At 42.5% G+C, this 22,052-nt stretch overlaps 1 protein-coding gene across 3 annotated transcripts in view; it reads right to left on the minus strand.

Moving 5' to 3' along the window:
- Positions 1 to 6,162: 6,162 nt before the first annotated feature.
- The window catches only part of LOC119961240 (hemicentin-1-like), an 89,873-nt gene continuing 73,983 nt past the window's right edge, over positions 6,163 to 22,052 (minus strand). For all 3 annotated transcript variants that reach the window (XM_038788686.1, XM_038788685.1, XM_038788687.1), the window contains 4 exons: positions 14,920 to 15,021; positions 14,408 to 14,438; positions 11,556 to 11,647; positions 6,163 to 7,149 (listed from right to left, as the gene is read on the minus strand). In XM_038788686.1, coding sequence (XP_038644614.1) covers positions 7,136 to 7,149; positions 11,556 to 11,647; positions 14,408 to 14,438; positions 14,920 to 15,021 — 239 coding nt within the window. In that variant the 3' untranslated portion in view covers positions 6,163 to 7,135. The remainder of the gene's footprint in view (positions 7,150 to 11,555; positions 11,648 to 14,407; positions 14,439 to 14,919; positions 15,022 to 22,052) is intronic.

Genomic DNA, 22,052 nt, shown 5'->3' on the forward strand with positions numbered 1-22,052 from the left:
TCCGAGGGTCCGCACAGACCCGATGACCGAATGTCCTCCTTCTGCACTGTAGCAATTCTACGATTCCAAATAAAAATGAGTGGAAGCTGCTGTTTGTACTTCATGAGTCTTGCGTGTCAACTCCGCAAAATTTCTAATGAAACACATTTGATCTTTCAGCAAACGCTGATGTAATCGTTTTCTGGATCCGTTCAGCCACGTGCTTAATAATGTATTCCAACACTTAACCCCGCACTGCCGTGAGGCTAGCTAAACGGGAATTGCTTGATTTTCTTCACACTTTCCCTGTGAAGAGGTGACGTTTATTGCAACTGAATCTGCGTCAGTCTTTCCGAAACCATATTTCTTCCTTGTTTCCTCACTGTTTCTCCACTTTTTCTTCTCTGTTCCCGTACAGATCAGCCTGCGTTTCTATTTTCTTGCAAACTCTGTATGGCTGCTGGTATATCTATGTGACAATTTCTCAACCCATGTGATAACTTCCTCTTTATATAGAACATAGAACATAGAACGATACAGCGCAGTACAGGCCCTTCGGCCCACGAAGACTGTAAATACAGTCATCAGTCGACCATATCACTGAAGGCTGGATGGTTTCCTTACCCAAAGGGTTAAGGTTTTGTTTCTACCCTCCTACAACAGTATATCATCATTTCATGGGCACTATTACAAAGACTAGCTCTCAATTCCGGATTTAATTTTCGAATATGCGTTCCATCAGCATGTGAACCCATGTGCTTCGAACGGCAGTATTGACTTCTGATGTTATTTATCCGGCAACATCATCACAACATCGCCATATGTGCCTCCAGGATTAGTGACACAAATCCAGAACCGGGATAAAATTATCTCTCCGATACAGCACTACAATTGGTCAAAGAAAATAACATCCCCGTGGAAGGGATCATCAAATTTTCGAACGTTGGGTTCACTGTGACAGACAATTAGTTTTTGATGCAAAATTTGACACTCTCAAAACTCGGACTGACGAAATGCGCGCGGTAATATATCAAGTTGGCGCTTCGGGTGAAGCAGGAGGTTTCTGAAGTTTGTTTTCTCAGGATACTGCCCGGTGGCTTTGCGATGAATTTCGAATTACAGCCATTTTCGCTGTGTGCCACGATTCATGAGTACATATCTGACCGTTCAGGTCACCAATTTTGCAGTGCTCTCCAATGCAGAGTCATCAAATCTTTCAGCATTACCAAAAGACAAGCTGTTTTGTTCTGGCTGAATCACATCGGGAGGGAGCAGACAGTCAGTGTGCAAAGAATATTCTTTCCTGTGAATTGGTGAGATTACGATGAGGGGTGTGTGTGTGCAAATATTAGATCTGCAATTCCCGTACCAGCCTCCCCGGACAGGCGCCGGAATGTGGCGACTAGGGGCTTTTCACAGTAACTTCATTGAAGCCTACTCGTGACAATAAGCGATTTTCATTTTTTATTTTTCATGAGTGGGTGGCACAGTCATTAGCAATGATTCCTAACGGCTGAGATGCTGTGTTCGAGTACGGCCTTGGGTGAGTGTATGGAGTTCGTGTTTTCTCCATTGTCTGCCGGGGTATGTTCTGGTTTCTTTCCAGAGTGAAAAGCTGTGCAGGTGGATTGGACGTTTTAATATTTCTGTCTGTGCAAAGAGGAGGTTTAGTGTGTTTATGGTGCAGGAAAGGGTCCTGGGTCTGGGTGGGATGTCCTCCTTCGGAAGGTGGGTGTAGCATGGACGGCTGAATGATCTACACCTGCACTGGGATTCAATGATTAAGTTAAATCATCCCAAGGAATTCATTATTGCACCTGCGGATCAATAGAAAAGAAATTGACATATGGCTGGCTAAAGTGTTTTATTAAAAGAGCTAAACTCCGAAAATACCAGCAACAAAGACACCTCGGAGCTGCATGTGCAGTAACCATCAACCCAGTCCCAAAACTTGATCAGAATTCGATTGTTTTTGGGTGTAAATCAATGTTCTTGATGTTATTTTTCTGAGAATTACCTTCGTTGTTACAAGAAATTATTAGCAGCAATTATTTTCAACTGAGCAACAGGTAAATTGCATAATATCGGTGGGTGAACGTTCGTAAAACCATGTGTATTGCTTGAAAAATCTGTTACGTTCTTTACAACGGTGATAGGTCTTAGATTGGGTGGGGCACTGCCATACTGGTGCACACTTCTTCTTTTTTTAACCAGGATACGAACAATCCTAAAGGCCCTGTTCTCTATTAATAAACAACTCTGCGCTTTTACAAAAACAAAACATATCACTAGCATCTCAAATGTTTAGCAAGTGGAGGAATATGTTTCTACAGCAACTACTGTAACATTTCAAAGCTGATTGTGCCAATGGACCTGTCCCCCGAAGGCCTGGGCTCACATTATGTGGATCTGGGTTAAAATCTCAACAACGATGGCGGGTGGAATTTGAATGGAATTAGCGAAATTTGGAAAGCAATATTTCGGTAAAACAGTGAAAATGACACTGGTATATACTCTTGTTTTAAGAACCCACTGAGTACATTGATATCCTTTGGGAATTTCAATCTGTAATTCATGTGAAATGAAAATGAATATCGCTTATTTTCACGAGTAGGCATCAATGAAGTTACCGTGAAAAGCCCCTAGTCGCCACATTCCGGTGCCTGTTCGGGGAGACTGGTACGGGAATTGAACTGTGCTGCTGGCCCGCCTTGTTCTGCTTTCAAAGCCAGCGATTTAGACCAGTGTGCTTAGCTAGCCCCTGTGAAGTCGAGAATATACGTGTGTCCAGGCCCACAGCAGTGTAGCTGTATCTTCACTGCTCTCTGCAATGGTCATGGAATTCAAGGGAAATTAGGGAGAGCAACAATTTATGTTCTTGCCACCGACGCTAAAATTTAGGAAATTAATTAAAAGTATAGGATCTGATCTCGGACGCATCAATTTATTGGTGTGAAACACAAAATGTACGTTTCTGACATGACCGTAGTCGAACATTTAATGCATTATGTGCTTTTAAGTTTCTAATAGATTATTGATCACTAACAATTCAGTGATATCAAATCAACGCAGAGACATGCTTTAACTATCATCAAGCTACTTGCTAATTTCCTCGTTAGCGGTAGAAATGAACAGATTTTCGTCCTTTGCATTATTCCTATTTAATAATAGGAGAAGGATGATAAGCATGATAAGCAAATGAAAATAACATATTAACTCACGACTGATAAAAAGCTCAATATCATTGTCAAATTGAAGCTTCAGTCACGTACATTGATTGGTTACACATCTGCCGCTCCAACCTGATAACAACCAATAAAAAACACTATGACATTACAATGATACGTTTGCATGATGTGTTTCTTCCAACATGGTTGCATTGAGATTATATCGACATTCAGTTGTGCATAGCCCAATTAGAGATAACCAAATATCATCCTAAATTTAGGATCTCTTGATCAGCTGTTCAATCATCGTGCAGACGATAGTGCTCCCCAGCAATAAGGCCATTATAAAACCAGAAAATACAAATAACCATGAGATATATCAACTAATATCAAGTATAAACTAATAGTCTTACTTCCCTTTGCCAAGGTCATACAGCCGGAACAGTTATTTTTGGGTGTACTTTCCCTTCATCTCACTGGCGGTGTGTATGGATACTTGAGGTTGTACTCGAACATCACCTGCCTTTGAATAAACATAATCCTCAGTGCATAAAACGTAAGAATAAAGTGTTGGACGTGCTCTGTAGGTAATGCACATTACGTTCTGATGCAAAGCCATCGCCCGAAACATGAAAGCTTCCGTACAAAGATGCCTCCAGGCCCATGCTTCGTACCACCCCCCCCCACCCCCGCCCACACACACACAGACGCACACAGAGACACAATATTGTCCTCTGAAAAACATGGCACAACTAACATGTTCTGAATGAATATCATTATCTGCAGCCCAGTCATAGAGCATACATGGAACACACAGTGCAGAAGGACGCCATTCGGACAATCGAGGTTGCACCGACTCACTTTAACCCTCACTTCCACGCTATCCCCGTAACACAATAACCCTTCCCAACCTATGTGGCCACTCGGCAATTTAACATGGCCAATCCACCAAAGCTGCACATCTTTGGACTGTGGGAGGAAACCATAGCACCCGGAGGAAACCCAAGCAGACACGGGGTGTACGTGCTGACTCCGCACAGACAGTGACCCAAGCCGGGAATCGAACCTAGCAGCCTGGAGTTGTGAAGCACTTGTGCTAGCCACTTGTGCTTACTGTGCGCCCGATTGATTCTCGGCATCTCTCTGAATTAAAGATATACAATTTATCTCCTCGTAGTTTGAAATGGGCTCCAACCCAACATATGGTCATGCGAGAATATGAGTCCTGGATGAATTTCCACAGCCCATGCAGACCGCAACGCACACCATCGTTCTCTTTCCGCACCGTAAGCTGGCTAGATAAGCAACCGTGTTTAGCGACTCCCACAGTATATAGATAACAGAATATTAATCTGTGGGCGTTCACTAGGTATTCTCCTGCAACATTATCTGCAAACATACTCCAGCTCCACAGGATCGTGTCGAGACGTGGGAAGGGGCCATTTCTGCTCACCGTCTGCTCAGGGTCTCCCAATGAGCTATTCACCTATTGCTATTTCCACACAGTCACTCCACCACTTTCCAATATTCTGCTTCAAATATTACAGAGAACTTCCTTTGTGAATGATTCAAATGTATCCGCCATATTCTCAGACATAGCATCGAATGATAACCACTCTCTTTTTGAAAACCAAGCAAATATCTCCATGCTGCGGGCGCTCTATCTGGATCGTTTGAGGAGTGAGAGCGTTTTCTGTACTGGATTTTGAATATCGCTGTCGAAATCCCATCTCATACTTCTTTTAACGAAAGAACACAGTCCTAAGTTCTGCTACAAAGGCCGGTATCAAGCAATTGCTCATCTCTGGAAAATACTTCGAATGCATAGATTCCCGATAGTGCGGAAGCAGGCCATTCGGCCTATTGAATTGTATCGAAAAAGTTAAATATCGACCTAACTCTTTTCCGTCCTGGAAAGGTAACCCCATCTAACCGTATCATGACCAATCCACATAACCTGCACATCTGTGAAATGTGGGAGGAAACCGGAGCGCCCGGAAGATACCAATGCAGAAATGGGAAGAAAGTGGAAACTCCACACAGGCCGGAATTGTACTCGGGTCCCTGGCTCTGTGAAGCAGCAATTCTAAACACTGTGCCCCATGCGGCCCTGTCGCCCTCTCAAAAGCTTAGTGCACGAGCCTCAATGCATTAGCATGCTTCCTAAATCTCGCAAACGAAAAATGAACCAATCATGCCAGTTGAGGCCGAACTACGAAGTTATCCAACTCAGCAATAACCTCACTGCTCATGTACTCCATCACAATATTAATAAAACCAGGCGAGATTACATATATTACAATAGTCTCTATTTTAACCTTTCCTGCCATTTTAATAACCAATGCACAAATAGCTCCTGCATCTGCATTCGGCTATTCACCATTTAATTTATCAAAATTATTTTCTTCATATCACTCTGCAATTTGCTTCACCTGCCACATGTTTCGCCATTACAGGCAAGTGTCCTTTTGGAATACTGCACTATCCACCAATCAATAAGGACATGAATACCAATACTGGTTTTTGGGGATCGCTATCAGCCCGAAAATAAAGATTATTTAGAACATACAGCACAGAACAGGCCCTTCGGCCCTCAATGTTGTGCCGAGCAATGATCACCCTACTTAAACCCACGTAACCCGTATACCCGTAACCCAACAATCCCCCCATTAACCTTACACTACGGGCAATTTAGCATGGCCAATCCACCTAACCCGCACATCTTTGGACTGTGGGAGGAAACCGGAGCACCCGGAGGAAACCCACGCACACACGGGGAGGACGTGCAGACTCCACACAGACAGTGACCCAGCCGGGAATCGATCCTGGGACCCTGGAGCTGTGAAGCATTGATGCTAACCACCATGCTACCGTGAGGCCCTATTTAACCTTACATCATGATTCTCGGAACATGTATAACTTGTTTTTACTATTCTACATTTACCGGAAGACATATAGTGGACATCGAATAACTTTGTGAGTGTGATAATGGACTGATTTACAAAATCTAGAAGGATTCAGTCCCGTTGCTTTAATTTAGTCAACGTCTGTGCGAAAGGTGACGAATTCCCGGCCAAGGACATTGAACGCATTCGTTTCCACATTCTAAAGTTTTTTAAAGCTGTTTTAAAATTAAAAACCTTTGCAATGTCACACATTGAAACATTAATGCTCATCTGTCACAACCTGCGCAAATGTAACAGAAACTCATTTCAACGGCTTTGTTCATTCTAAAACTGTTGTCCATAGAGAGGTTCATTGCCTTTGTCTATCGGAGTACTTTCTATAGGTGATGACTCTTCCATTCGACACATTGAATGACGGGAATACTATTGCATATTTCATTCGGAAACAAAGGATATTTGTCAGCCAAATAAGTGACATGTGATTCATATCCAGCTTCAAACTAGTAATGCTTCTGAGTTCCTTCTCAATTTCGATTGGAATGAATTTGGTGTCCATATGGAAACAAAAACCTTCAGGAAGTTCCCGGCCGAGAATTGATCTGCCAGAATGTTGCAGTTTTCAAACAAAACGAAGGACTCCAATTACTCCCAGATTTCTGATGTGAAATGTTCCAGACGTTCGCCAGTTGGCAGATGCTCATATAATGATCTCATTGGAAAACAGTCAACCAGCAGAGTGACAAGTCTGAAACCGATATCTAGAAAATGGCACGAAAATAAATTGTCCAATGGTCCGTTATTCCGGTGTAAGGTATTCATTCAGTTTCCGAAAGTTATGCCTATTTTAGAATTATTCTTGGTTCTTGTGGGAAGATAAGGGTCCTCTCCCAAATTGTCATTAATTTTAACAGCACATTATGTTTTTTTCATTGAGATTTCGTCTGGCATCACTCTTACTTTCTTGGCAGGTTCTCATAGACATTGGTATCGGCGCCGCTCCCGTCATCCATTTCCATTGTGTCCAACCTCTCTGTCGTGATTTTGTGATTAAGTGTGGCGTATGTGATGTAATAATCGTTCGGGTCACACGTGGTTATCTGTAAATAAACGTTACATGGATGAAACCCTTCAACAAGCCAACGAACAAAACATTGCTCATTGGACGTGAGTAGCATTTATTTGCAGATTTAAATAACATAACGGGATTTGGACTTCGCTGCCAAGGCCACCAATGAATATTTTAACTCTGGCCTCGTGTAACTTACTGCGTCGAGTTTCCATGTTCCCGCTCAGTGTACATGGTCAGATAGCGACCCCTGACGGGATTCGAACCTCGTGTCCTGGAGCTGTGAAGCAACACTGCTAGCCATAGTGTGACATGCCGCCCTTAGTGAAATAGCCACACCAACATTGTCCCATAAATTTCAAAAATGTTCAGGTTAGTTCGTTGGCCACATTAAATTGTCCCTCAGTGTGTAAAGCTGTCCAGATTAGGTGTGATTATGGATATAAAACAGGGATGTGAGACTAGGTTGTGCTGCCTCTCAAATGGTCGGTACAGACTCGATCGATCGAAAGGCCTTCTGCTCTGTCAGTGTGGTGGATGTTGAGTGTGGAGAAGGGTGTGTAGATAGCCTGGGTTACATTGAGGTGTTGGGCGTCGTGAAAAATATGAAGGCATATAAATCCCCAGGGCCTGATGGGATCTACCCCAGAATACTGAACAAGGCGATAGAGGAAATTGCTGAGTCCTCAACAGAAATCTTTGGATCCTCAGTGTCTTCAGGTGATGTCCCGGAGGACTGGAATATTGCCAATGTTGTTCCCCTGTTTAAGAAGGGTAGCAAGGATAATCCAGGGGACTACCGGCCGTTGAGCCTTATGTCAGTGATAGGAACATTTCTGGAGAATTATTCGAGACAGGATCTACTCCTTTGGATGCAAATGGCCGTATTAGTGAGAGACAGCATGGCATTGGGAAGGGGAGGTCGTGTCTCACGAACTTGATAGAGTTTTTAAATGAGGTCACATTGATGATTGAAGCAGGTATGTCAGTGGGTGTTGTCAATGTGGACTTCAGTCAGGCCTTTGCCAAGGTCCCTCATGGCAGACTGGTACAAAAGGTGAAGACACACGGGATCAGAGGTGAGCAGGCAAGATGGATACAGAACTGGTAAGGTCATAGAAGGCAGAGATAAGCAACGGAAGGGTGCTTTTCTGATTGGAGGGCTGTTACTAGTGGTGTTCCGCGTGCATCAGTGCTGGGACCTTCATTGGCCGGGGCATTGAGTATAATGATTGGAAAGTCATGTTGCAGCTGTTTAGAAACTTAGTTAGGCCACACTTCGAGTATAGTGTTCCATTCTGGTCGCCACACTACCTGAAGGATGTGGAAGCTTTGGCGAGGTTGCAGAAGAGATTTACCAGGATGTTGCCTGGCATGGAGGGCATTAGCTTTGAGGAACGGTTGACTAAACTCGGTTTGTTCTCACTAGAGCAACGGAGGTTGAGGGGTGTCCTGATGGATGTCTCCAAAATTACGAAGGGCATGGACAGATTGGATACTCAGAGGAGTTTCCCCAGGGTAGAGGGGTCAATTAGTAAGGGGGTTTAAGGTGCGAGAGGCAAGGTTTAGAGGAGATGTACGAGGCAGGTTTTTACACAGAGGGTGGTGGGTGCCTGGAACTCGCTGCCGGAGGAGGTGTTGGAAGCAGGGACGATATTAACATTTAAGGGGCACCTTGACAAATACAAGAATTGGATGGGAATAGATGTTTACGGATCCAGGAAGTGTAGAAGATTGTAGTCGGGCAGCATGGTGGGCACGGGTTGGAGGGCCGAAGGGCATGTTCCTGTGCTGTACTGTTCTTTGTTCTTTGTTATGCTATGCCTGTACGCATTTTGCATGCAAACATTATTGACATGCAAGTTGCCATGTTCCCCGATGACCACATGCTGGTTTCCATTATTGGGAGAGTACTGACTGAAGTTTTATTTGACGTTAGTGTCACTGCAACTCAAGCGATGGGAAAAACCACATGACTACAACAATGAGGAACAGGATAAGACCGTTCGGTCCCTCTCGCCTTCTCCTCCATTCAATAGGATGATGGCCGATCCGATATTTCTGACGTCCACGTTCCTGCCATTAACGCGATACTATTGATTCATTTACTGATCAATAATGTATATATCTCAGTCTTCTATGTACATATTGGCGCCTCCCCATACTTCTTTGGGGCAGCACGGTAGCATGGTGGTTAGCATAAATGCTTCACAGCTCCAGGGTCCCAGGTTCGATTCCCGGCTGGGTCACTGTCTGTGTGGAGTCTGCACGTCCTCCCCGTGTGTGCGTGGGTTTCCTCCGGGTGCTCCGGTTTCCTCCCACAGTCTAAAGATGTGCGGGTTAGGTGGATTGGCCAGGCTAAATTGCCCTTAGTGTCCTAAAAAATAAGGTTAATGGGGGTTGTTGGGTTACTGGTATAGGGTGGATACATGGGCTTGAGTAGGATGATCATTGCTCGGCACAACATTGAGGGCCGAAGGGCCTGTTCTGTGCTGTACTGTTCTAATTTTAATTCTTTGTGGCAAGGAGTTCCAAGGAATCACAACCCTGGTAGACTAGACAATCTCGAAATCACAGTCTTAAACGTGCACCCCTTTATCCCTAGATTATGCTATCTGGTCCGAGACTCTGCCATGAGGAGAGACATACTCTCAGCATTTACCTGATTGAGAAGGAGGGCCTTCCTCGCTAACCTCAGCTGATATGGCAACTGAGCGAATCTCTTGGCATCTCTCCGAATGACGAAGAACCGTGCAGCCAACTGAGCTAACGGAGGCGCTAGTTCCCTTTAACTATGTAGCGTGGGAGGGCATTGCTGAGGCAGTTAAATGTCAAGCACTTGCACCGTGTCTTCAGTTGAATGTAGGCCAGATTATGGAAAGGCGGATGATTTAATTCCGGAAACGGCAGACATGAGCCAGTTGACTTCCTGTTTATATTTGACCAACACGATCATCATTACTGATGTTAATTGGTGAGCCCAGACTGGTTAATCAAAATTACATTCCAACAGGTGGTATAGTTGTATTTCAATCGATATCTCGGAGAATTTACTGATGGTGAATTACTAAAGCAATTGAACCACATTCTCCGCAAACGGATCCAAGTTTAAACTGTATTATCTATCTATCTATCTATCTATCTATCTATCTATCTATCTATCTATCTATCTATCTATCTATCTATCTATCTATCTATCTATCTATCTATCTATCTATCTATCTATCTATCTATCTATCTATCTATCTATCTATCTATCTATCTATCTATCTATCTATCTATCTATCTATCTATCTATCTATCTATCTATCTATCTATCTATCTATCTATCTATCTATCTATCTATCTATCTATCTATCTATCTATCTATCTATCTATCTATCTATCTATCTATCTATCTATCTATCTATCTATCTATCTATCTATCTATCTATCTATCTATCTATCTATCTATCTATCTATCTATCTATCTATCTATCTATCTATCTATCTATCTATCTATCTATCTATCTATCTATCTATCTATCTATCTATCTATCTATCTATCTATCTATCTATCTATCTATCTATCTATCTATCTATCTATCTATCTATCTATCTATCTATCTATCTATCTATCTATCTATCTATCTATCTATCTATCTATCTATCTATCTATCTATCTATCTCTATCTGTAATATATATCTATCTATATATCCAATTTTCTAAATCTACCGACATACATATCTATCTATATATATGCGCATGCATTTAGACAAATAGATGGACAGACAGACACGTATATATTTGCAGCCAAAAGGTATGTAATCTATCTCTGCCTCTCTGCGTCCCTATATATATATTTCGGTCTCTATTATATATATGTGTATATATATATATATATATATATATATGTTTATATCAATATATATACAGAGAGAGAGAAAGAGAGAGGGGCGGAGTTAGATAGACAGACAGGCAGATAGACAGATGGATGGATGGACGGGCGAGTGGATTGATGGATGGAAGGATTGATTTGGATGGATGTATGGATGTATGGATGGCTGGATGGATGATACTGCAGGATGGATGAGTTGCTGAATGGATGGTTGGGTGCGTGGACAAACTAAATACGACGGTAGCAATACGTGTATGCATCTTTGATCCTCTCAGACTTCTTTTGCATTACATTATACGGCTACTTGAACCTTCCCATTCATTGTTCTTCCAATTTCCCACGCAGCCAAGACTAAACACCTACATATAAGGGAGAGAAATGCTATCCCAAATTAGGCAAGTTGCTTGCAAATGAAGGGTTCAATTGTGTATCCTTCCAATGTTCAGTCATAACTTCCACGAAATATCCATTCCGAAATATTTATAAATGGCCAGACGTTAACCAGTGAAATGCTGCAAACCATAACCCATTTAACAAGAAGTGATCCGATCACATTTACCTCTATTTAGGGATGATCCTATCACTGCATACTCAAAGTTGGTCGGTGAAAGTTCTTGACTCGCGGGCTGAGGTCGAGCTTCAGGTGTCCCACTGAGAAACAAAGAGATTTAACCGAAAATGTACAATGGGCACAAAGACAATGGGTATAAACAAATGTTACTGAAGCATATTAAGTGCAGCATTAGCTACACAAAATTAGAATTCATGTATAGGCCGTCGTGCTGGGAATCACATTCCAGCTTTTCGATTGAATTCTGCAGTTTTATTGTCCTGAAATAGTTGTTCAAGTCATCAGGAAAATTGATTATGTACACAACTTCCGCAACGTTTAAATGTAGAGATTTGATGGATATCTCGAAGTCTCTATCAGAGGTGAAAATATTCACCCGAAGGTCTGAGGATGAGGATAGAAGCAGTTTATTATATCAGAATTATGGGAGAAAGGCCTGAGGCTCCGCAGCATCTGGACATCACTCTTTCTCACTTGAGCTGAAGCTCACACGGGTTAATATACAGATTCACGGAGCGGAATTAGTTGTATTCTCATTTACATACAATCAGTCAATTATATTCGCGTCACAATTCATTACATGTAGTCAATTAATTGTCTTAGCATCCAAGTTATCATATACATGGTTAAAGTGGGCGTTGTCTTACCCGCCCCTAACTTCATACAGAAGTCATTCAAAATTGACACATGGATATGTCCTCTCTGAAGCTCGGGAACTTGATCTATTATGGATACATTGCATTCCTTGTTCTGTGAAGGTGTCATCAGCAGCGGTTGAGGTACTCCCTATAAGTAGCCACGCTTGGTACTAGTGATGTAGTTTACACAGTTTGGAACTTATTGTTCAAGAAACCGGCTAGCAGTGCAGCCATTTTGTGTATTTTGTATTGCTTTAATAGCTAACAGCCATTTTGTGTCCTTTCTGATATTAACAAGCATTGTGTATACACTTTATATTTCTACAAATTGCCTCTTCTAAACAGTCAACTGAGCCAATTAGTACCTTTTACCTCATCAGAACTATTCAAAATTAATATAGGAGCACAAATCTAGTTACAGAGCCACCTGTAATTGACTTCATAGTCCAATACCACAAAATGTCCCTCAACAGTCCCTGAGCGAAATATCGTTCTCTATGTCTGTATTGAAGGTGCATATGGAAACATTTTCAATATAATGCTTGTCGTGTTGACCCAAATTCAATGACGATCAATGCCGTCTGCGTGATTCAGTAAAACATCTAATCCTCTTGCAAAAATTCCAGAAGAAACATATAAACCACTTTTCTTACAGGGAGAATAACAATCATTTTCATAGATTCCCTCAGTGTAGAAGGGGACTATTCCGCCCATCGGCTGTGCGACGATCCTACGAAGGAGCACGCACCCTCGCCCAGGACAGTGATCTCTCCCCGTGACTCTACTGTAACATCTTGGCGCCTACTTTAAGCAGATTGGCAATCGGGGTAAACTGGTAGAACAATCTAAATTTAGCTTCCCAAGTCGTTTCTATCGGTGGTTGAGAGCCCACTGCAATTATGCTGAAGAGATAAGCACTTTTGGTTTACTTGCAGGTGAACAAATACGTTGGACCATCCAGAAGGAAAACCCAGCGCATCATTGTGATGCGCCTTGCATACGAGACCAGCGATATAGGATGTGATAGCTCCTCTAGCACTGGTGATATTATCCCAAATTTATTCTGCACTCATTCTGGGATCATTCCTTTTATCTCGATCTTTTTGTTATATTCTTAGACTTCCCAATAATAGCAATAATACTAAAATACTACCATAAGTCATCTAAGCGACGTGGACATCACTGGCTCGGTCACCATTTGTTGCAGATTCAAAATTGCTGTTCACAAGGTTGTGGTGAGCTGCCTTCTGAAGCACTGCAGTTCACGTGGTGTAGGAGCACATAAAGTGCTGATCAGTAGCGAGTTCCAGGATTTTGAACCTGCGACAGTGGAGTCATCCCAACAGATGTTCAAATCAGGTCGCTCAGAGATGAAATCACAGGTGCCAGTATTTCATTGTGTCTGTGACCCTCTACATTAAGATATTGCCTGTTGTATGGTTGGATAGTGCTGTTTCAGAAAACATGATGAGTTCTTACAGTGCAGCATGGATATGGTGCACCCTAATGCTGATATGATTCAGTGGTGGAACGAAAGAATGTCTGTGGATGGAGCATTAGCCAACCCGGCTGCTTTTCCATGGATCTGTCGACCTTCTGAAGTTCTGTTGGAGCTTCACTCCTCCAAGTATGTGGGAAATAGTCAATTACATGCGTGACGAGTATGATGAAGAATGTGAACAGGTAGTATGTTGAGTTATTCGTCGCAGATTCCTGCTGCTTTTGGCGCTAGGGTGTAAAGATGCCCAATTTTCAACTCAGATTATTCTCAATGCTACAAGCCATCATGTTGACAGTTAGGGTAATCAGGGATGCCAATGCCATTGAACATCAAAGTGCGATGAATATGTTATTGGCTTTTGGAGGTGATTAATCGCTGGAACTAATGTGGTGCGAATGTGTGTCACCCCATATTAGCAAACCCCGGATTTTTTACAGGTGTTAATGCAGGTGTGCATGGACTGCTTCATTATCTGAAGAGGCACAGCTGATGTTAAACTTTAGCCACATTTTGGTGGACGGGAGTTGATTGATTAAACCAACTGAAGTTGGGGTTACTTGACCAGATCTCGGCAACACTGTCGTTGAGAAGCAGTTGGCGATGTTTGTTAAGACTGTAAGCTAACTTTCATATTAACTTCAATAACTGATATGGAGCAAAAAGAACGGGCATCAGTTGCAAAGAACGTTCTACTGACTTACCTCTGGGGCTGTAAAACCTTTGAAGAATTGCCTGGACAAGATAAGAAGAAACATAAGGAATGGTGCAGAAAATACATGTTGTTAATAGACTTGCTTATGTTTCTATGATTGATTTACTAATACTACGTTTGAACAGATCACAATTATAAACACATGAAAGCATTTACTTGTCCAACTGAAATATCATAATCCTAATATTCAAAGAACGGAAGAAGATGCAACATTAAAATTATCCTTTCCGATTTCTGGCAACTTATGAAAACATCTTTGTTTCCTTTGTCACCAGAAGTTGCATACCCTTACAGAATTTAAGAAGAATATCCTTTGTTTAACCTATCATACCAAGATTATGAGTTGTCCAAACTCTCATGGTAATGATCTCATCGTTCTAAACTAAAGTAATCGCCTTCTTCCAAAATCATGGTGTTAAGCATGCAACGCTGAATCCGGAAGGAATGGAAGTCACACACGTAAATATATAACGAATCAGCTGTTCATGAGAAATTACGCACCTTGCTTATTTTCTCGCAGTTTGAAGCCGATTATTGCAATAACACCGGCGATAAGAAGAAGTGGGAGAACTGATGCTGTGACCTCGGTTGAATAACTTCGCACTGCAGACCAATAAATTAATCAAATGAATTACATAATACAGTGACACTCACCAGAAATTCAACTGTGCATGCTCATATTCCTTCCATTGCATATTAGCAGCTGTAGATTAATAACCCCGCCCATCACCATTTCAGTCCCTCAGCCCTGCAAGGTCCATCGATGGCTTTTTCAGCACACTTTCGATTATTCCAATACTTTCCTTTCTATACTCACCAGTTGACTATTTTGAGAGCTCACCTATTTCAAAGAGAACTACCCAAATTAAGTCCTATTCAACGGAGTGCTCCTGCAACTCACCGCCTGACGGAATATGAAGTTAAATCTATCAGTACTCACAGCACCCTATTTAATACAGGTTGTCACTAAATTGACAGGAACGTTTCTAACTCTGAGACAGTTGATTGAAACGTAATCGGCACCAACTACCCCTTTCTGACTACAATATTAAGATCAGGGTCTGTCTGCAAGATCATAAATCACATCACACTGTCACGGGGCTTGCAGTGACATACCGCTTAGAACTGCAGACTTACAGCGCCAGGGACTCGGGTTCAATTCTGACGTTGGGTGGCTTTCCAAATATATGCAAATTAGGTGGTGTTACGGACGGGTCTAGCGGTGGGGGGGGGGGGGGTGATATTTCAGAAGGTCGGTGTAGACTCGAATGACTCCTTCTGCACTGGAGGAAATCTATTGTCTCATATCTCCTTCCAGTTGCAAGCCTACTTTCATATATGTTCTTACTATATTCGCGCATCCCAGATGCTTACCCTTAAACTTTGTTTCAATAGATACATAAGGCTGAAGAGATTAACCATAGTCTAGTTGAAACCCTAAAAAGAAGGTGCAATAATAGCATCAATAGGGTATGGAAAAATCAATTACTTGTGTCTGTTTGCATGGTTGAAGGCGCCATGGCGTCCTGGGAAACGTGAGGAATAACCTCTCTCCGGGCATTGAGGATCATAACGAAATTAGTATTCGTTGTGCAATGATACTGGAACTCAATGGGACAGAGAGCCTAGAAATTCCATTGTCGTGCTGCCGTATATACCAAAGTTTTAAGGCGTTGTAATGTATCGTATTGATGTACCTGAACTTCCAGCACTCTGGAAAGTTAACCATCCTTTTCCAAAGTTGTAAACGCAACAGGTTGGTAAAGATAATGAAAGTGAAAGCAAGTCACATCTCCAATCACGATACATCGCATCTGGCAAAGATTGCGACTTTTTATTTGCAATTTATTTAAGATTTCCAATGAATTGTAACAATATGGAATGGGAAGGTGTAATGAAAATATTCGTAAAGATCCTATCGCTCACTGTTCGCGTTCATTCGGTTGGACCAGAACACTGAAATAACATGGATTGAAGATTAAAATAGTTAAAAGGGAGAGAACAGATATTTGGTCGGAGTGCCATCCTTTGGTGGATTGCACATCGTGTGCTGTCGTGAAAATTGATCCACGAGTCTCGCTCCCTTATACTGATGAAGGGGCTATGTCTTCAATGTCAAAGTTTTCCAACGATGCAAAATGTGGAAGTCTAGGTTATGGGTGAGGAAATAGGAGAAACAAAAATCTGGGATTGGACATAGAAAGAAATATTTCTGCTCAAGAATTTTGCCCTTGGAATGTGCAATTGTGAATTATGAAATCGCCTATTTTTGTAGTGAAGTATATTTAACTTCATTATTGAAGGCTGGTAGCAGCCACGTAGACAAACGGGAGATATGGTAGCATAAATGGTTCGTACTGCTGCCTCACAGCATCAGGGACACGGTTCAGCTCCGGCCTTGAGTGATCGTTTCTTTTGAGATTGAATTTTCTCCACGTCACGGTTCTCAGGTTTCGATATTAAGAACATAAGAACATAAGAACTAGGAGCAGGAGTAGGCCATCTGGCCCCTCGAGCCTGCTCCGCCATTCAATTAGATCATGGCTGATCTTTTGTGGACTCAGCTCCACTTTCCGGCCCGAACACCATAACCCTTAATCCCTTTATTCTTCAAAAAACTATCTATCTTTACCTTAAAAACATGTAATGAAGGAGCCTCAACTGCTTCACTGGGCAAGGAATTCCATAGGTTCACAACCCTTTGGGTGAAGAAGTTCCTCCTAAACTCAGTCCTAAATCTACTTCCCCTTATTTTGAGGCTATGCCCCCTAGTTCTGCTGTCACCCGCCAGTGGAAACAACCTGCCCGCATCTATCCTATCTATTCCCTTCATAATTTTAAATGTTTCTATAAGATCCCCCCTCATCCTTCTAAATTCCAATGAGTACAGTCCCAGTCTACTCAACCTCTCCTCATAATCCAACCCCTTCAGCTCTTGGATTAACCTAGTGAATCTCCTCTACACACCCTCCAGCGCCAGTACGTCCTTTCTCAAGTAAGGAGACCAAAACTGAACACAATACTCCAGGTGTGGCCGCACTAACACCTTATACAATTGCAACATAACCTCCCTAGTCTTAAACTCCATCCCTCTAGCAATGAAGGACAAAATTCCATTTGCCTTCTTAATCACCTGTTGCACTTGTAAACCAACCTTCTGTGACTCATGCACTAGCACACCCAAGTCTCTCTGAACAGCGGCATGCTTTAATATTTTATCGTTTAAATAATAATCCCGTTTGCTGTTATTCCTACCAAAATGGATAACCTCACATTTGTCAACATTGTATTCCATCTGCCAGACCCGAGCCCATTCACTTAACCTATCCAAATCCCTCTGCAGACTTCCAGTATCCTCTGCACTTTTCGCTTTACCACTCATCTTAGTGTCATCTGCAAACTTGGACACATTGCCCTTGGTCCCCAACTCCAAATCATCAATGTAAATTGTGAACAATTGTGGGCCCAACACGGATCCCTGAGGGACACCACTAGCTACTGATTGCCAACCAGAGAAACACCCATTTATCCCAACTCTTTGCTTTCTATTAATTAACCAATCCTCTATCCATGCTACTACTTTACCCTTAATGCCATGCATCTTTATCTTATGCAGCAACCTTTTGTGTGGCACCTTGTCAAAGGCTTTCTGGAAATCCAGATATACCACATCCATCGGCTCCCCGTTATCTACTGCACTGGTAATGTCCTCAATTGTCCTCAATATTGATTGGAGCTAAGAAGATTGAGAGTTGATATCAAAGAAACTTACACAATTTTGACAGATTTAGACAGGGTTGATTCAGAAAGAATGTCCCGGATGGTGGGGGAGTTCACAACTCTGGGTGCGAGTTTGAGGATAAAGGATAAACATTTTAAGACGGAGGTGACGAGAAATTTATTCACCTAGACAGTTGTGAACTCTAGAATTCGCTACCATAAAAAGTAGGTCTGACCAAAACATTGTGTAATTTCAAGAAAGAATTCCATATAGCTCGTGGGGCTAAATGGATCAACCGATATGGGAGGTTAGCGCGATCAGGGTATTCAACTTGATGATCAGTCATGATCATAATTAATGGGAGAGCAGGTTCGAAGGACCGGGTGTCCTCCTCCTGCGTCTAATTTCTACGTTTCTATGTTTCCATGTGCTTCAGTTTCCTCCCACAGTTTAGCGATGTGCAGATGACGTGCTTTCATGGGGATAGGGCTTTCGGGTAGGCTTAGACAATGTGCTAATTGAGAGGTTTGAAGCACTCTTGATGGCTTGGATGGCCTGCGTCTGCACTGTAGGGATCCCATTCCATGGATTCTAAAGTTTCTAAAGAGCAAAAGTTACATTCGATACATTTACAAGTGGAGTCGGCTGTTAGACATGAAGATACCTCAGCGGGGTGGTTCCATATGCATACTGCAGTTTGAGTCTGGAAAGAAGAGCGACATTTTAGATACTTTTCTCAAGATTTATATTGTTTGTATTTATGTTTCCCATTTAACTGAAAGAATCGTGTTACTTGTGAGTCTCACCCAGCGGCGTAAATGGGGGGGTGAGAACTCTGCTGGCAGCAACTGAAATAGATAATTTCTCCGAAAACGGGCATAAACAGGCCTCTGCTGTACTCGGGCTCAGCTCGTCTCTTTGTTCATAATATATAAATCCAGACACTCTGTCCGACCAGCACTGCCTGCGGCTTTGGACGGAGTCTGGCAGTTCTATGAGAAGAGGGAGTTCGTTGAAGGGGGCAGGAGTGATGGCGGCACTCCTTCGCCTTTGCAATTTTTAAATAAAAACAGATTGGTTTCTGCTTCTATCCAAGCGATCATGTGATCTGTTTCTGAGTTCCGAGTGAATATCTGGTCAAGGTCTATATTCCGAATCTTGTAAATGCCCTGCAGTTTATGATATTGTTAATTAATATCCAAGAGGAATCAAATAATTGAATTACGTAATTAATTATTTAGTCAATATCCTAAATATGGAAGGACCTGTTATGTTTCAGCGCATAGGAGTGCCATCTGTCGTGTGTCTACGGCTCAAAGAGCTTCGATTCAATCATTGAGCTGGAGGATGAGCTTCAGAAACGGCAAAACACCAGGGTTGGCGAATTGTATCTGGATGTTGTGCTTCCGGAGGCGGTCACGTGCGTTAGAATGTAATCATTTGATTTGGAAAGTAGTCCTGGGCACGGGTGTTTGAAGGCAGCTGAGGCAGGTAAATGCGCTTTGATGAAATGAGTGCAGATGTGTCAGCAATTGCATTTGTCTAACAAGTTTGACGTTATTTCATCTTGTTTGGATGAGTGTGGCTGAACTGACTGATCATGCCGCTGGGTACATGATGCCATAGCTGGTGTTGGGAGCATATAAGCAGGTCGCGGTAATCCGTGCCAATATAGTGAGGGGCATTGGCAAGGTTCTCTGTGGAAAAGGGCGAGAGTCCAGGCGCTGTGTTCCTGTCGCGTGCCAGAGGTAGGTATTTGCTCATGTGGAGTATCCAGCCATGGACAACGGGCAAGACAGTGGAGTTGAGAGCACGATGAGATCAGAAAATATCACAATGAACGTCTGACTCGAGACGTTAAATTGTCTATTCTTGTTCCTTGTTCTTATGTTCTGAAAAATCAATATTCTGTCTAACTCTACATTTTAATTCTTCATTTGAAGCCCAGTAGTTAACAGCACCTCAAGCACACATCTGGTGTTGTTGATTAATAAGGGGATCAGCTGTCATGGGGAGAGGACAGAAGAATGGGGATGTGGAACATTTCAGCCATGATGGAACGGCGGAGAAGATTCGATCTAATCCTGCTCCATACCTTAACGTCTAATGGTCTTATGAAGTCTTGGCCCAAAATATGGGGGGGGGGGGGGGGGGGGGGGGGGGTGGAGGGTGGCAGTGGGTTTATGTTCGCGGGGCATTGGCATCAGTTCTTGAGTAAATGGGGAATGTTCCGTTGTGTTGGTCTATATCTGATCCGTGCTGGGACCAGTGCTCTTGCAAACCCCAAATCAGGGAAGGAGAGACATATGCAAAGTTAATTGAGGGGGGGGGGGAATGATCCTGGAGAGGCAATATTTCGGCCTCAAAAGAAACAAAATACAACATTATCAGGCAGATATTTAGGTAAAAGGACCAAGAATTAGGCAAGAAGAGACAGGGTGTATACACATAAAAAAACAACAGGTCGGATCTCGAAGGGACAGAATATGTAAAAAGACAAAATAATGGCTCTTTTTAAATAGACAGTGTATTCAGCAGAATTAAAATGCATCGACCGCATAAATGGAGATTAATGGGCATAATTTTATAACCTTTTCAGCGACGTATTTAAAATGTGTCCGAAACAGTGAACTAAACGTTCAGGGATCTGTTGCTTTTTTAATGGAAGGCGGGATTAAAATGGGGGTGGGTAACTTCGTTAGCAGGGCAGGGTAGAGGAGGGTGGGCAGGAATGATAATGCATCCACATGGGTGGCGGTAAGAAACAACACGTTGAAGAAATTGTTGGTGGGCGTAGTCTATGTGGCTCCTCACAGTAGCTATATTGTAGTAAATCAAATAAACCAGGAGATAATAAAGGCATGTAAAAATGGATGGGATTTATACGTGGTTGACTTTAACCTTCATGCAGATTCGTAAAATTAAATTCCAGAGGCAGCCAGGAGAAAAATTTTATTCAGTGTATTCGGTACAGTTTCATCGATCAATATGATGCGATTTTGACAGGTTAATGACTAATGACGTATTTTTAATTAACAGATCTCAGTGTAATCGAATCTCTGGGAAATAGTAATCATTACTTGCTAACATTGAGCATGCAGATTTACAGTCAGAAATAGAACATAGAACATAGAACACTACAGCGCAGTACGGGCCCTTCGGCCCTCGATGTTGCGCCGACCTGTGAAACCATCTGAAGCCTATCTGACCTACACTATTCCATTTTCATCCATATGTCTATCCAGTGACCACTTAAAAACCCTTAAAGTTGGCGAGTCTACTACTATTGCAGGCAGGGCGTTCCACACCCCTACTACTCTCTGAGTAAAGAAACTGCCTCTGACATCTGTCCTATATCTCTCACCCCTCAATTTAAAGCTATGTCCCCTCGTGTTGGTCATGACCATCCGAGGAAAAAGACTCTCACTGTCCACCCTATCTAACCCTCTGACTATCTTATATGTCTCTATTAAGTCACCTCTCAGCCTTCTCCTCTCTAACGAAAACAACCTCAATTCCCTGAGCCTTTCCTCGTAAGACCTTCCCTCCATGCCAGGCAACATCCTAGTAAATCTCCCCTGAACCCTTTCCAAAGCTTCCACATCCTTCCTATAATGTGGTGACCAGAACTGCACGCAGTACTCCAGGTGTGGCCGCACCAGAGTTATGTACAGCTGCAGCATGACCTTGTGGTTCCGAAACTCAATCCCCCTGCTTATAAAGGCTAGCACACCATATGCCTTCTTAACAGCCCTATTAACCTGGGTGGCAACTTTCAGGGATTTATGTACCTGGATGCCGAGATCTCTCTGTTCATCTACACTACCAAGAATCTTGCCATTAGCCCAGTACTCTGCATTCCTGTTACTCCTTCCAAAGTGAACCACCTCACACTTTTCCGCATTAAACTCCA

This window comes from Scyliorhinus canicula, unplaced genomic scaffold, assembly GCF_902713615.1.
Source record: "Scyliorhinus canicula unplaced genomic scaffold, sScyCan1.1, whole genome shotgun sequence".
Taxonomy (NCBI): Eukaryota; Metazoa; Chordata; class Chondrichthyes; order Carcharhiniformes; family Scyliorhinidae; genus Scyliorhinus; species Scyliorhinus canicula.